Here is a 12137-nt window from a genome sequence, read left to right as displayed (position 1 = left end):
GTTTTCCTACTGTTATTTATTATGTTTGGGTTCATTATTTCACTTTATGATACTATTCTTATGCTTTTTTCTCTTATTTTGCAAGTTTCACATGAAGAGGGAGATTCCCAGCAGCTGGAATTCTGGACCCGAAAAGGCTACAACAGAGATAGCTATTCTACACAACTCCAAATAACCTGCAAATTTACAAAGAATTTTATTGGAATATATAAAAAATATTGGTGAAAGAAATATCAAGAGGGGGCTACTAGAGAGCGACAAGCTTAGGAGGCGCACCCTAACCCCACTGGGCACGCCGTATGAGCTTGTGGGCCCCCTGCTAGGCCTTCGGTGCCCATCTTCTGCTATATGAGGCTATTTTCCCTAGAAAAAATCAAGAGAAGATTTTCGGGATGAACCGCCGCCGTTTCGAGGCGGAACCTATGCATGAGCACTTTTGCTCTCCGGTGGAGCGATTCTGCCGGGGTAACTTACCTCCGGAAGGGGGAAATCAAAGCCATCAACGTCACCAATGATCCTCTCATCGTGGGAGGACAAATCTTCATCAACATCTTCACCAGCACCATCTCATCTCAAACCCTAGTTCATCTCTTGTATTCAAGCTTTGTCCCAATACCTCAGATTGGTACCTATGAGTTGCTAGTAGTGTTGATTACATCTCGTAGTTTATGCTAGTTGGTTTATTTAGGGGAAGATTACGTGTTCAAATCCTTAATGCTATTCAATACACGTATGATCTTGAACATGAATATGATTTGTGAGTAGTTGGTTTTGTTCTTGAGGATATGGGAGAAGTCTTGTTATAAGTAATCGTGTCAATTTGGTATTCATTCGATATTTTGATGATATGTATGTTGTTGCTTCCTTTAGTGGTGTCATGTGAATGTCAACTACATGACACTTCATCATATTTGGGCCTAAGGGAAGGCATTGTTGGGCAATAAGTAGATGGTGGGTTGTTAGAGTGACGGCAGCTTAAACCCTAGTTTACGTGTTATTCCGTAAGGTGCTGATTTGGATCCATATGTTTCATGTTACGGTTAGATTTATCTTAATTCTTCTTTCGTAGTTGCAGATGCTTGCAAGAGGGGGTAATCATAAGTGGGTTGCTTGTTCAAGTAAGAACAATACCAAAGCACCGGTCCACACACATATCAAATTATCAAAGTAGCGAACGTGAATCAACTAAACACGACGAAAATGACTAGACGGTAATTCCCATGTGTCCTCAAGAACGCCTTGCCTTATATAAGAGAACTTCCCGACTTATCGTTTGCTATAAAAAGGACTGGGCCACCTTGATGCACCTTTCTACTATTGCTACTTGTTACTTGTTATGAATTATGTTGCTACAAAACTATCTATCACCACTACTTTCAGTACTTGCCGAGAATACTTTACTGGAAGCCGCTTATCATTTCCTTCTGCTCCTCGTTGGGTTCGACATTCTTACTTATCGAAAGGACTATGATTGATCCCCTATACTTGTGGGTCATCATCGTACAACCCTATCCTGCGTGCAGTGCCGGTTGCTGTCATTCGGGCATGGGTTGCTACTCATCTTCCCTGAAATCAAGGTCTTCTCTTCCCGGAAGCGTTGACGCATCCTCCCGAAAGGATCCTGTGAAGTGATCTCGGGAGTTCGTCCGGTGTCGTGTCTCGATCTGCCCTTATTGTTGTAGGCCAAAGTCCACCGGATATTGTGGAGTCTTCAAAAAGCTTCCTTCCTGTGCAAGAAAGGCGTACGACCCAATTTGTTTAGGCCCATTGCGCCAGGCTGCCTACACCCTAGTTTTATTTACACCGACAGTAGCCCCGAGCCCATCTTCCTCTCGCCCAATAGTGGCAACAAAGAGTGGGATGGGGCCAAGTAATCCCAGGGATGTGACATGTGGCCACCTTAGCCATCTCATGTGGACTAACGAAACTAGTCCTTGTTCTGTCATAATGGCAGAGGCTAATCGATGACCCCACGAGGAAATGGGCCACCTTCTCGACTTCTGTGCCACTCCCATCATTCTTCATGGGTTGCCAAGACCCGGGCGAGTGGTTGCCTTTCTGCCTGTTGATTTAATTATAAAGGGGAGAAATTGAACGATGCCGAGCTGGCCGTCCTTTCCCCTTCATGGTCCTACGCCGCCACCCAAATCCTCCCTAGTTCGAGGGGGGGTGAGATAAGGACATAGTTCGAGGGGAGCTTCCACCGGCTAGGCTTGAGTCTGCATTCCTCGATGAGCGGAGCCTGTGGAAATTTAGGTTCTTGGTTGGTGTGAACCACTCGTGGGGGCCAATGAAACGTGTTCCGGCGAGCAGCGCAGTGGAGGGTAGCACCATGATCCCCATTTTTGTCAACTTCCTCGTCGCTGGTTTAGTTCCACCCTTGTCCAACTTCTTCATGGTGGTCTTGGAACATTTCCAACTCCATGTGCTCCATACTCATCCTAATGCCATGCTGGTTTTGGTGATCTTTTCCCACTTGTGTGAGGGTTTGTGGGGGTGAGGCCATCCTTGGAGCTCTTCCGACATTTCTTCTCAGCATATCGAAATCCAGGAAATCAGACCTCACGTTCCATAATATTCCATGTTGCCGGGAAGGAGGCGGAGGCCAATTTCATTTCCCTAGATCTTCATGAACCTCTGAATGAGTGGTGCCTGAACTGGATGTTCATTGATGCCCTGCGAGAGTCTATCTGGATACACGAGCCTACCGCTCCGGCAGGGGAGCACAATGGGTGGGTGAGCTATCCGGCCGAAGACGTGTTGGATCCTGTGCTCAGGCATATCAAACGCCTCATGAAAAATGCCTTAATGGGCGCATGGTGGTCCTCAGCTTTTCCTGGATATCGGTAGCCCCCCTGCAAGCCCAACAGCTTCCAGTGTGGATGTGCCAGGGACCTCAAGACCCGACACGCCTTCACATGTCCATTATCGAGGACGAGAAACTAAAGTTGATCATGAAGGCCATGTTAAAGTTGATCATGAAGGTGGTACGGGCCTTCGCTTCTCTGTTCGGATGTTGCGTGCTGACAGGGCATGCGGGGCCATCCTGGAAGGTCTGCCAGAGTGCGATAGGTGGGGCATCATCTCCAAGGGCGCAGGAGATGTTGGCCGTCCTAAGCCATTTCAAGAGCAGCTGAGGTCGTCCAAACCTGGCCATGACGGGACCATATAAAGAGGCGATGATGAGAGGGATTACAACAACGCCGAAAGCTCCTCGTCTGTTCCGCTCATGCGGACCGCATCGCCGACAGCCAGTAAGAAGAGAGGGTCACCTCCCTTGGGGGATATGGAGTCGCGCAGGTGATGGGTGGGTAAGAATTGTTTTATCACTTTCACCTGTTGTTTTTTTTGGACTGGTATGATTTAACTGCAGCTGCCCTTCTGTTGGCAGCCCGGACGGCTCAGGCAACGAAGTTGTGGAGGTGGATGCTTCTTCCCTTGTGGGAGCGGCTATTGGCGAGTCTATGCCAGGACCTGGAACTTCAACGTCGCCCGGCGCATTTCTTGACAAGGCGCCCCAACTTCATCCTTCACCAAATGCTTGCTGAAGAGGAAGAGGCATGCCACAGACATGTGAATTTCTCTGGTTTCTCTGCTGTTGCGCTATCCTTCAAGCGGTCTTATTATTCCTGTAGGATGTGCAGCCCCTAGCCCAAGGCCCCGCCTTTGGAGGTGAAGGCCGGGAGGTCGGAGGAGCCCGAGGCCGCCGGCCGGGAGGAATGAAACACCGACTTGGCTAGGGGAGGCACTTCCGGAAGACTCTAGCCGCGGCGGGAAGTCAGAAAACCGTGGATCGCGCCAGGGCCCCGAGACGACAGGTTAGCCTGCTTGCGCTGACTTGGCCTTCATCCATTTTGCTGGTTCAACCTTCTTCTTATAAGACCATTTTTCCCTTTTTAGGCAACCCCCTTCGCACCATCGGGGGGAGCCAATGATGATCCAGAGTCCTGTCAATCTTGGCGGTCGTCCTCCATCACACCCATTGTCTGCAAAGGCCTCGACCAGGGTTCTAGAGGGAGACCTGTTAGGTGAATACACCCCGTGGCCTACGGCCGATCAACAAGTGGTTGACAATGCTCCTTTGAGGGACACGTTTGTAGATGCTGATGAGGGGAGTGTCCGAGCTTTGGGTGTTCCGGAAGCTATGGGAGCCAGCGCGACCCTTCTGCTGAAGGGCTCGACGGGGTCCGTCCACTCCGAAAGTGCGCCGGGGACATCCTTAGCTGCCCCCGTTCCCCCGAGTCCGTCAAGTAGGGACGGGAAGTCTCTTTGGTGGAACCGCTCATGCAGCCTTTGGTCTCCAGGATCGGCAAGACTCCAGGCCTAGCGCTGACCTTGAGCGGTGGCAGTGGTGGAGATCCGGGCATATGAACTGATGAACCCTTTAAGATGGCGCACCTAGCGATCGATTGTCTTGACACCGGCCAGGCTGCCGAGAAAGTCCTCTTAGCCCGAGGCCAGCACCTCTTGCTTAGAGCCTGGAACACTTATTTTCTTCGTTCTGAGTGTGCCCGCCAAGAGAATGAGGCCGCCCGCCTGCATGCGGCCTAGGCTTTGGTGGATGCCAGGGGCCCTTTGGGGTAGGTCATCAGAGAGCCCACCCAACTCCAAGCCTTTCTTGTCCGTCGTCGGAGCATGTGGTTGTCCGTGCTACTGGTGTTTCCTGGCGAACGGCGGACCCTTTTCTTAAGGAAGATTTGTCCTGTTAGCAGCAGGGTATTCTGAATTCCTGTGAGGCAACCGTGACCGACCGGGAGGTCGACGTCATAGCGCATGAGGTGGAGGCTAAGAAGACAGTGTCGGACCTTCGCGTTGAGAGGGAACAGTTGGAGTTGCTTCAGAGATGCTGCAGGCTCGGAAGATCGAGCTTGAAGGCCGTGAGGCAACCATCTCGTGCTGGGAGGCTGCCCATCAAGCCAATGTTGACGCTGCCGATGCTCGACTGAGGGAACATCGCGACAAGCAGGAGGCCCAGAACAAGAGGACCCTCGCGGATGCTCTTCTTAAGCAGAAGGAAGACGCCCGCTCCAAATATTAGTGGAAGCTGACCCTCCAAGAGACACGCTTCACGAAGAAAAGTAAGAACTTAGAGGCCAAATGCGTGGACCTGGAGAGACATTTGGGTTCCTTGAAGGGCTCTGTTAGTGAAGCGAGGTCTTTGGCGGGCATCAGCGAAAAGGCCTGGGATGAGGCCTTGCAGAAACTCCCGGATTGTCGGGCAGAGATGTCGCACCTCGAAACGCGTAAAGCCCAGCTGGTGGGCGACTTCGCAAAACGGAGTGAAGAAATGGATCAGCTTCGGGGGCAGCGCAAGATGCAGTGTGATGTCTTCAAGGAGGTCCGTGACCGTGTCTTCATGATTGCTGGGAAGCTAAGGATGGCCCTCTCGGAGTCTCAAAACTTTCAAGCCAATGATGTAGGGAGCTACGCCTTGTTTCTCAAGGAATTCGTCCCAAGCTTAAAATAGCCAATTTATAGGAAAACACAACCGACCTAAGGAAAAGTCTGAAATGCCCATGAAACCTCCCAAGTCGACACACCCCTAACCGCACCTCTAGATGACTCGTGCGAGCGATGCAACGTGCGCACCTACTTGGGTCGCACGAATGAAACAACCCGACAAGGCACAATCGCATTGGGCGCTCAAAGGTGCCCGGGTCGGCCGAAGGAAATAGGCGCACAATCGCGAGCGAAACAGCGAACCACACCCCTAATCGCACCCGAACCAGCTCGTGCGAGTGACGCGGTGCACAAGACTATCTAGGTTCTGCAAACGGAACATGCGGACAAGGCACGCGCACGTGCACTGCCCGAGCAGATCAAACGGAACGGAACCGCCACGCCACCTAGGAAGAGACTGCGCGGAGGCACTCTTCGCCCTCCAAGGACTCCAGGAGGCGGGTATCCCAACATCCTTTAGAGAAGTAATATACGAGACACCAAAAAAATAATTCCTTGAAGGCCTCCAGGCGGGTACTCTAGCATTCGTTATATAGAAGCCGCCAAAAAATTGTTGGGTTCAACTGAACCCAACAACTATATGCTGCCCAACAACTATATGTTGGCTCCGCCCCTGGTGACCAGTATAACATGGTAGTTTAGCCCTTTCCTCAACTCCTTAGGCCCCCCTTTAACCACACTATACGACCAATTACAGAAGCAGAGTGCAGTGGGTTGCGGCATGAAAGAAACCAAACCCAATCTCATAAGGACCAGCATCCAAATTTGTGAGAGCGAAACTCCCTTATTGTTCAAATAGTTCTGTCATGTCTATTGTTCAATTTAATTCTGACCAGCATCCAAGATTTTTTTTCCCTTCCTTTTTTGAGCTTTTTTTTTTGCAGGGACTTTTTTGAGCACATTTAATATTCAGACCTTGAAGAACATACTTAGACCATATGTAATAGACCAATAAGCACCAAACAATAAGCACAAACTTAAGAATTATATTAAAATTTAATGACATCAAGTACAAAATCGAGGTAGAACTTCCACTATATGTAATACATATATGTTAAAAACTATAAGTACTGTGATATAACTATGGAATTGTGGTATCAATACAAAAAATATGTCAGTTTTGGGCCTCGTGGCTATGCACAGCGACGAATAAAAAACTGGGGTGCAAGGAAAATGGACATGTAAGAAGAATGAACAAGAGGAAAACCATCACATAAGAGATTGAGTCATTTATCAGAGTGACATGAGAAAAGCCTAGGCTCGAGCTAAAAATGACTCCATGACTGGTATTGACAAATGGACTGAGCCTGGGTTCCTGACAAGTGCTAACCGATGTCAAGGGCACTTATACACACCTTAAGGACACTGGTTGATTTGAACCTGGGATCCTTTCTTGTTTCTTCGCATAAATAGAGTGCACCTTCAACAAAATAAATGTGGTGCTTCACATGAATGATTCCACAAATTTTAATCATCTGCACTGACGTCCAATTTGATCTTCCAAGTTGAGATGAGTTAGAGAACAGTCCTTAAGTCTGTTTACCAGTGACTGATGGATGATCTTGACAAGTCTGCTTTATAAGTTAACACTGTTAGTAATATTAGCTTGTCTGACAAAGTATACAAAACCATTGAGGAAGGCTACTTGGGCAGGGTGGACTGTATATGGAGAATCTGGAAATAAGAAGTGAATGAAGATTCAGCATTTATTGTCCTAATGTGAAAATGATTCAAGCCCGTGATTAAAGATATTCATACTTCACAAATGCAGCTTCCCTTCCATTGCCACCTTTTTCACTTGGCAGGATGAACAAAGAAAAGGACCGCCCCAGGGGTCAACCCGTGAATGATGCTTCGGCATGTTGCCATGAACAGAGACACCCTCACCAGGTTTCATCTCCAATTGGCAGACTGCACAATCATGAAGCTTGAACATATTTCCGGCTGGATAGTTTACATTCAACCTGGAAACCAGTTAAAAGGGATAGACTGTATTTTAAGAAATTATTTGCATAGTACATATCCTAGTTAGAAATCTTAATAGCGGAAAATAGTCATCAAGTATATATGGTTTAAAATGAATAAGGAGAAAACAATTGTTCAATTTGGGGTAGATACATGAACTTAATACAAGGAAGAGATTCCTTGTTTCAGGAGAATAACCAAATAAGCTGACACGTTTTTTTTTCTCCAATGCGCAGGAGAGCGGCGCATCATTATATTAAGAAAGAAAGGAGTCTAATAAGACTCGTACAAGCCCAATAGGGCAGCGTTTAAATACACAGGATCACCGAGAAAGAAAGAAAGAAACTACTTTGATCACGACCCAAAACCACACAACCTATGGCCAAATCCCCCGCAGCACTTTGGTCCCAGCCATACACCACAAATGGGCCCCATCCCTAAGGTTCTGCATAATTAAACTAAGACTAGGAAGAGCCCCCTCAAAAACTCATCCATACCTATGCTTCCAAATCCACCAAGCTACCAACACGACTAAAGAATCGAAAGCCTTGCGGTGTTGTCGAACCGCTTGCTGCCTTGCTTGGCGCCACCAATCAGTAAACGCAAGATCATTTGGCCTTGGAGTGTGCTGTGTAACCCAACCAAGGACAGCACAGAGAACCAAACTTCTCTAGAGAACACGCATGTAGTGAGCAAGTGTTATATGGTTTCCTCCTGGTCATAGAGCACACATTTTTCAGGGTGGTCAAGACCTTGACGAGCCAATCGATCAGCAGTCCAACATCGATTTATAGAGGCCAGCTAAATGAAAAATTTGCAACGAGGTGGAGCCCAAGTTTGCCAAATTCCTTCCATGGCTCAAAATCAACAGCCCCTAAGAAGAAACGACGATAGGCTGATCTGATCGTGAGCTCTCCTAAATAAGTTGACACATTCACCTACATCTATTGACAAATGAAAGTAACATGACAGGAATGCACTAACAAGTGTCAGTGATACCTAAGAGGACATCTCCGGGACATATATGATAACACTAATATAGTATACTGATGCATGTACCCAATATACTCTTCTAGGACAAACTTCGAAATTCTACAGTGTATTACAGTAATGCTAACCTTTGAGCAAGCATTGCGGACCCCTCTTCATATAGTTCCTCTACAACATCAGGTTCAAAACACCCATTGTCTGTCTGTTCTTCAGATAATTCATCTGAGGGCCTCCATCGGAATAATGCTTTGATGCCTCCTTTCCCATGCCTCTTCAATGGAGGGCTTAGCTTTTCTGGAGGTAATATGTCGACTACTATGCAGGTAGTATCATCTCGTAGTCCTTTTGAGCTCACAGCTTCCTACATAAGATAATGGCTTATAAGTGTACCAAGATATGCACTACGCCAGGAAAGGATACACCTGGGTTTAATAAAATTTCAGTACTTTAACAATTCGATTCGCAGCAGCTTCAGCTGGCAGCCCCCTGGTGTAGTTCAGGGCTTCTTGAAAGCGCAGTGCATCCCACACACCATCGCTAGCAATGACAAGCCGGCCTCCGGCATTGGATAGCTGCAACAAGTTTGGATGCATCAAATCTCAGATCTATTATGATCGCAAGAATGCGCTGTTTTAATCTAATAAATCATTGGTCTTTATATGGTATTATTGGTGTCATATATTACTTATAACATGACAGAATCTTTTCCACCAGTGGCTCTAATATAAAAAAGTCTGTTGATTTAACACCTTTACTTGCTTCACATGGGGGACAGGAACTATGTATTCTCCAACGTCGGTATCACCAATTGACCTTGACAAACACAATCCGCCTGGCCAACATCTTAGTGGACCGATCTGAATAATGATTGCAGAGGGAAAAAGTGAAATAAAAATAGTCACTGGAACTACATTTACAGTACGGTATATCCAAGGAAAGAAAAAATATATAATTAACAGCCTAGGAGACAGCTGTTAACTAGGTAACTGACAAACATACACAAATGAAAAGAACATACCCCAGCACCTCCAGCAATATTTATTCTCCCAACTTCACCACCACTTGCTGTTACACGCTCCACCCTGTAGTCATGGACCTTAGTTTAATCACAAAGCTAAGGATATTACATAAATACAACGAAGCCTGGATGCATGAACATACTCCTCCTCATTGACATCCAGGCGGTGATCAGCAGACAAGAAGTAAACTGAACCTTCAGCAGATTCTAGAATACAACGTGAATCACCAACTGATGCTACAGTGACAACCCATCCATCTATTATAACAAAAGTTACCGTGGTTCCTGAACGTGCAGCTGAAAACAATGTTGCAGTCAATTCACACTGCAGAGCAACAATACTGATGATACTATGCAATATAAGCAGCTAAAAATCATAAAGGTACCATCAATGCAGCAAACAGTAATATGTTTAGCTTTGCAAAGATCACCCAGACATTGATAACTATTTTTTTATCATGGATGATAAATATGTATAACTGATATCCTATTAAACAAATAGTACTTCTACATAAGAACATGTAATAAAGGGAAGATACATTTTCAAAGAGGGGGTAATGCTATAAACCTCCACATTATAATCATGCGTACATATATCATCCCTTGCAGTACTTAAAAGTGTAAATCTAATGAAAGAACAATACCTTTTGTTTGGAAGTCTTTATCTGTTTTAACAAAACCTGCAACTAGTGCCCTTGGCAATGCCGCTGTCCACTCCTCACTTGTAAGATTTGGAGGAATAGCAGCTAACACATTGTTTGGGAGATTCTCCCTAGTGTATACTGCAGCCGCAGGTCCGTTGTGGCCATCAACAATCTAGGAAGAAGCCAGAATAATAACTCAAGTCAGACTAGCAACCACTTCAGTTGGTGTACGCACAACTTTAAAAATAGATGACAGTATAGTGATAAACTCAGTGTAGAACTGCATTTTTACAGGAATAAATTCATTGTGACTTGGACTTGCCATTATTGAATGCCAAGGGATCTTGCTGAGTTCATATACAAAAATTAATAGGACTAAATAGATATTTTGAGAACTGCTGGAAGCCTAAAAGATCTAGCAAAGCTAGGGTGTCCGCTATGAATGTACCTAAACTCAATAACCTTCTGACTACCGAAATGACCAGACAAATAACAATGAAGGGCCAGTAAAATATTAGCTGACAAATGCCCCCATGTGCCTTGATGCAAACACACGGCAAAATAAGGCCTATGACATGGTCCTCTATGTAAAAGTCAAAATATTAGACTACAGCCAGCAAAAAAATTCATGGATCAAAACTTTCAAAGAGGTTGAGAAATGACGCCTTTTTTACATATTGACACTAACACATTCTAAGTTACAAAAGATGAAACAGCTACATGGTTCATCGACTTCAAAAGCATCACTGTGAGGCTGCGAGGTCTAGTTAGGCAGGCTTTATGCGAATTGGAGTATGTATGAACAACACTTTTATTTGACTTGTCTCAATGGGCTTATTGCAAAAACAAAAACATATCGGCAAATTAAGGAGAACCAAAACATTGAGGGCCGAAGCATTACCACAAACATCGAGATGGTGTCATCGCCGCCTGCATCGTCACCGGGGCCCTCGCCTGGAGTGCGGTGGCAATTGGCCACGAGAAGCGTGAAGTCCTCCCCTTTCTTGCTCTTGCTCGCCTCCCCAAACAGGATATCCGGCTTCTCCACCTTCTGGTTGCACAGCTCTCGCTTGAGGAGCACGGCCAGGGGTACACCTGATCCATCTACCTCGTTGTGCACCTCCATGGGCCTCTCCCACACACTGCAAATCCTTCAATTCCAAGAAAATGGACAGGAGATAGATCTATTAGAGGGCAAGAAATGCGAACAAGGAAACAGCTCCCAAATCGATTGAACAAATTCTTCTAGAGCATGACGGCGGAGATTACCTCTAGTGGATCTACCCGGAGATGTGGCCGAATTCGTTTTCCCCCTAGCCAGACCTAGATTTTGTGGTGTGTGTGTGGGTGGGTGGGGGGGGGGGGGGGGGGGGGGGGGGGGTTGGAAATACGGAATGGATTAAGAAGGGGTCGATCTGCTGGAGGAGGCAGGAATTAGTTAAAGCCGTTACTGGAACCGCTGGACACGATGCAACCGCTGCCTGACAGCTAATATATATATACTCATATTTTATTTCGACCACATCATGTCTGTTTGATAACAAAGTATTTTCTAAGTATTTTGAGAATACTACAGTTTTTATGATTACCATAATTTTATTTAAAATGAGTTGTTTGCTTGCCTCTAACAATTGTGGTTTTAAAACTGTAGTATTCTGGGTCGTTACTGGGTCTTTGCTTGCTGGAGCGTACCATCGCACGACAAAGGTCAAGAATCCTCGTTCTCCGAGGGGGAGATGCCAATACCAGCTTCTTTCACCAAAGTGTGTGTCATAAACAGAGAAGGAACATGATGAATGCGGTTCGGCATGGTGACAAAGTAGCCACTGGGCAGGAGGAAATCGCAAGCGAGGTTGATGACTACTACTCCAATGTGTTTGGGGAGGCGCCAAAAAAAGAACACACTCTTGATTTGGACAAGATCCGTCTACCAACAAGAAACTTGGCTCATCTTGAAACCCCATTCTCCGAGGAGGAGGTGGAGAAGATAGTGAAATCTATGCCACTCGACAAAGCGTCGGGGCCAGATGGATTCACTGGCCGATTCTATGCCACGTGCT

General features: G+C 46.3%; 1 protein-coding gene across 3 annotated transcripts; it reads right to left on the bottom strand.

Annotated features, from left to right (window-relative positions):
• Positions 1–6514: 6514 nt before the first annotated feature.
• On the bottom strand, positions 6515–11437 carry LOC123097377 (probable protein phosphatase 2C 12). 3 transcript variants are annotated; one of them, XM_044519092.1, is made up of 10 exons: positions 11347–11437; positions 10979–11219; positions 10078–10249; positions 9577–9730; positions 9434–9497; positions 9165–9272; positions 8862–8987; positions 8544–8776; positions 7219–7424; positions 6515–7134 (listed from the first exon to the last, which is right to left on the bottom strand). In XM_044519092.1, exons 2-9 carry the CDS (start codon positions 11201–11203, stop codon positions 7220–7222), a joined length of 1287 nt encoding a protein of 428 aa, XP_044375027.1. In that variant the 5' UTR covers positions 11204–11219; positions 11347–11437; the 3' UTR covers positions 6515–7134; position 7219. The 3 variants fall into 3 exon arrangements, with proteins under 3 accessions (XP_044375027.1, XP_044375026.1, XP_044375028.1); XM_044519091.1 differs by having other exon boundaries at positions 10979–11228; positions 11347–11435; XM_044519093.1 differs by lacking the exon at positions 11347–11437 and having other exon boundaries at positions 9577–9718; positions 10979–11228.
• Positions 11438–12137: the final 700 nt, after the last annotated feature.

The sequence above is a fragment of the Triticum aestivum genome, chromosome 4D (assembly GCF_018294505.1).
Source record: "Triticum aestivum cultivar Chinese Spring chromosome 4D, IWGSC CS RefSeq v2.1, whole genome shotgun sequence".
NCBI lineage: Eukaryota > Viridiplantae > Streptophyta > Magnoliopsida > Poales > Poaceae > Triticum > Triticum aestivum.
This window is presented reverse-complemented; position numbering and strand designations above follow the sequence as displayed.